The sequence below is a fragment of the Phragmites australis genome, chromosome 15, assembly GCF_958298935.1.
Source record: "Phragmites australis chromosome 15, lpPhrAust1.1, whole genome shotgun sequence".
Taxonomy (NCBI): Eukaryota; Viridiplantae; Streptophyta; class Magnoliopsida; order Poales; family Poaceae; genus Phragmites; species Phragmites australis.
This window is the reverse complement of record NC_084935.1, coordinates 29,155,189-29,158,163: the sequence shown is the minus strand read 5'-3', so window position 1 is coordinate 29,158,163 and position 2,975 is coordinate 29,155,189. Positions and strand designations below refer to the sequence as shown.

At 48.8% G+C, this 2,975-nt stretch overlaps 1 protein-coding gene across 1 annotated transcript; it reads left to right on the top strand.

Moving 5' to 3' along the window:
- The first annotated feature begins 1,447 nt into the window (after positions 1 to 1,447).
- LOC133893588 (pathogenesis-related protein 1-like) lies at positions 1,448 to 2,138 on the top strand. Its single transcript, XM_062334646.1, has one exon. It carries the CDS (start codon positions 1,509 to 1,511, stop codon positions 2,001 to 2,003), a length of 495 nt encoding a protein of 164 aa, XP_062190630.1. The 5' UTR covers positions 1,448 to 1,508; the 3' UTR covers positions 2,004 to 2,138.
- Positions 2,139 to 2,975: the final 837 nt, after the last annotated feature.

The window sequence follows — 2,975 nt, the reverse complement described above, 5'->3', positions numbered from 1 at the left end:
TCTACTTGCTCAAGCCGAGTGGCAGGCACAGTAGATGAAGGACGGCGGCACTTCTCGTCAAGCAACAAGGGCAAATACCACCCTCCTGTAAATAAAAACCATGGCCATAATGGTCATGAAAGAGGTGGTCACGGCGGTACGTAGAGCGGCATAATGATAAGTAGAGCGGCTCAGGTGGCGGTCGCCGCAACAAGAGTCACATCAAGTGCTACAATTGCTACAAGATGGGGCACTACACGAATGAATGCAAGGAACTAAAAAAGGAGGAAGAGAAAGGCGAGACACATCTCACACGTACCAATGACACTAAGCCGGCCTTACTGCTCGCAGTGTTAGAGCAACGGTGGTGGCATGCCATGCTTTGTGGCTTAGAAGTCTGTTAGAGTAGCTAACAGGAGAAGAGTCTAAAGCAGTGAAATTATTGGCTGACAACAGATCGACAATTGCTTTGATGAAGAATCCAGTGTTTCACAACCGCAGCAAACACATTGACACCGAGTTTCATTTGATTCGTGCGTGTGTTGAAAGAGGCCAGATTGAAGTGGAGTTCATCAGCACAGAGGAGTAGCGAGTCGATGCTCTGACGAAGGCATTGGCGGCGGTGAATCTGGCGGTCATGCGACATCTACTAGAAATTCGTGATCTCAGCCCACATCAGGATTAGGGGGAGTATGTTGGATTAATCCCAGCGTGGGCCTCGGGGACTCGTTTCACGCAATGCGGAAGCAAGGAGTCGTGTTCAAGTTAGAAACTTTAGTTCGTATATGGTTCGTATACGGGTCGGATGTCGTATGTGTGCAAGAGTACGTGTAGTTAGAGTTCGAGTCGGAATTGATTCAGTTTAGAGTTCGGTTAGCGGTCTCTTTAAATATTGAGTTGTAACCCCTGATTGTAGCGAGTTAATTGAGTCTAAATTTTTCTCTAGAGAAATTTCGATCTGCTCCTGAGTCTTGCTTGTTCTCGACAAGATTGTAGGAATACGTTCTTGTCGAGTTCGATCTGTCTTTGCATCTCGTCGGGTAGGTCATGACCTGTGTGTAGCTACACGAGCACGTACTCGGTGGTCGTGTGCTCGAGCGTCCGCGTGGTCGAACACTTATGTGGTCGAGGGATTACGTGGTCGAGCATGCACTACTGGTCGCTCACATGGTCAAGTGGTCAGACGTAAACTGATCGTGGGTCAGGCGTGTAGTGATCTTAAGGCAGGAGCCAACAAATTCAATCATGCAGCACGTTCCTATCGGCGATCGCGTCCATGAAATTCTTACCCCTCTTGGGAAAAAAAATAGCTTCTTGTGGCCACCATTGACTGACCAAGTCCCATCAATCTCCATTTCTTTTACAGTTTACTAGAAGTATCTTGGAGCAGTCACCGAGGTCTTTTCTCGTCGCTACTATAGTATAAATACCCCTGGCACTCGCCACAGTTCATGCATCACAACGGCAATAAGCTAATCACACACATATACAAGGTGCAAAATCACTCAAGCTTCATAGGTTTATTAGCAATGGCATACTCACCGAAGCTAGCGTGCTTAGCTCTGGCTTTCGCGGCCATCGTCGTCGCGCCGTGCGCGGCGCAGAACTCGCCGCAGGACTACGTGGACCTGCACAACGCGGCGCGCACTGACGTGGGCGTCGGCCCGGTGTCGTGGGATGACACCGTGGCGGCGTACGCGCAGAGCTACGCGAAGCAGCGCCAAGGCGACTGCGCGCTGGAGCACTCCAGCGGTCCCTACGGTGAGAACCTCTTCTGGGGCTCCGCCGGCGCCAACTGGTCGGCGTCCAACGCCGTGGGGTCTTGGGTGTCCGAGAAGCAGTTCTACGACTACGACAGCAACTCCTGCACAGCGGGCCAGATGTGCGGGCACTACACGCAGGTGGTATGGCGCGACTCCACCGCCATCGGGTGTGCCCTCGCCGTCTGCGACAACAATGGCGGCGTCTTCATCGTCTGCAGCTACAACCCGCCCGGCAACGTCCTCGGACAGAGCCCGTACTAGACACTATCATACGACGTGCAGCATGCAGAGGTGCATGCACCAATGCACGATGCATGTTAAATATATATATACACGTGCTGCCTATATGAAAATAAATTGTCAACTACATACGATAAAATGAATTACTATGGATAAGTACTATATGTCAATAATATCATGTGATTTGTGAGAAACGTTGCTTTTCTTATTGTCACAAATTGATGTTCAATGCTATGTTCAAGGCAGAAAGCATCAAATAGATAGTTCTTGAACTCGGTGCCATTATCACTGCAATTTCAATGCATCAGGAAGTTCTGTGAACAATCTCAAAGCTAAGCTCCGAAAGTGTGAAAACACTTCATCCTTGCTCACAAGAAAGAAGACCCAAGAGTAGCGAGAGAAATCATCAATAATGACAAGAACATACCACTTTCCACCCGCCGAACGAACCCGAGAAGGACCAACAGTGTCCATATGGAGAAGTTCTCCCTGTCGTTCAGTCATCACCAGATTGACTGGTGGGTGAGGAGCGGTAACCATCTTGCCATGTCGACAAGGAGCACACACAAGGTTCTTCTCAAACTTGAGCTTGGGCAATTCTCGGATCAAGCCTAGGGCACTCAAACGAGTAAGCAAATCGAAGCTCATATGCCCTAGTCTCCTATGCCACATCCAAACCTCAGAAGAAGGTTGAGCAAGTAAACACCGAGAAGAACTAGAAGACTCAAAAAAATCAGCTCCAAAAACTCTCCCAACTCGAGAAATCTTGCAAATTAAAGCGCTAGAAGAATCAAGAACGCGAGAAATATTGCGTTTGAAACGCACTTCCAAGTCCTCATCTAGCAACTGAGATACAAAGAGAAGATTGTATCCCAGATGCTCCACCAAAGCCACATCTTCGAGAGTGAAACTCTCATTCACCCTTATCATACCTTTGGCTTTCAGCCTTCCTTTCCGATCATCCTCAAATGTGATATACTCGTGTCGCTTCAC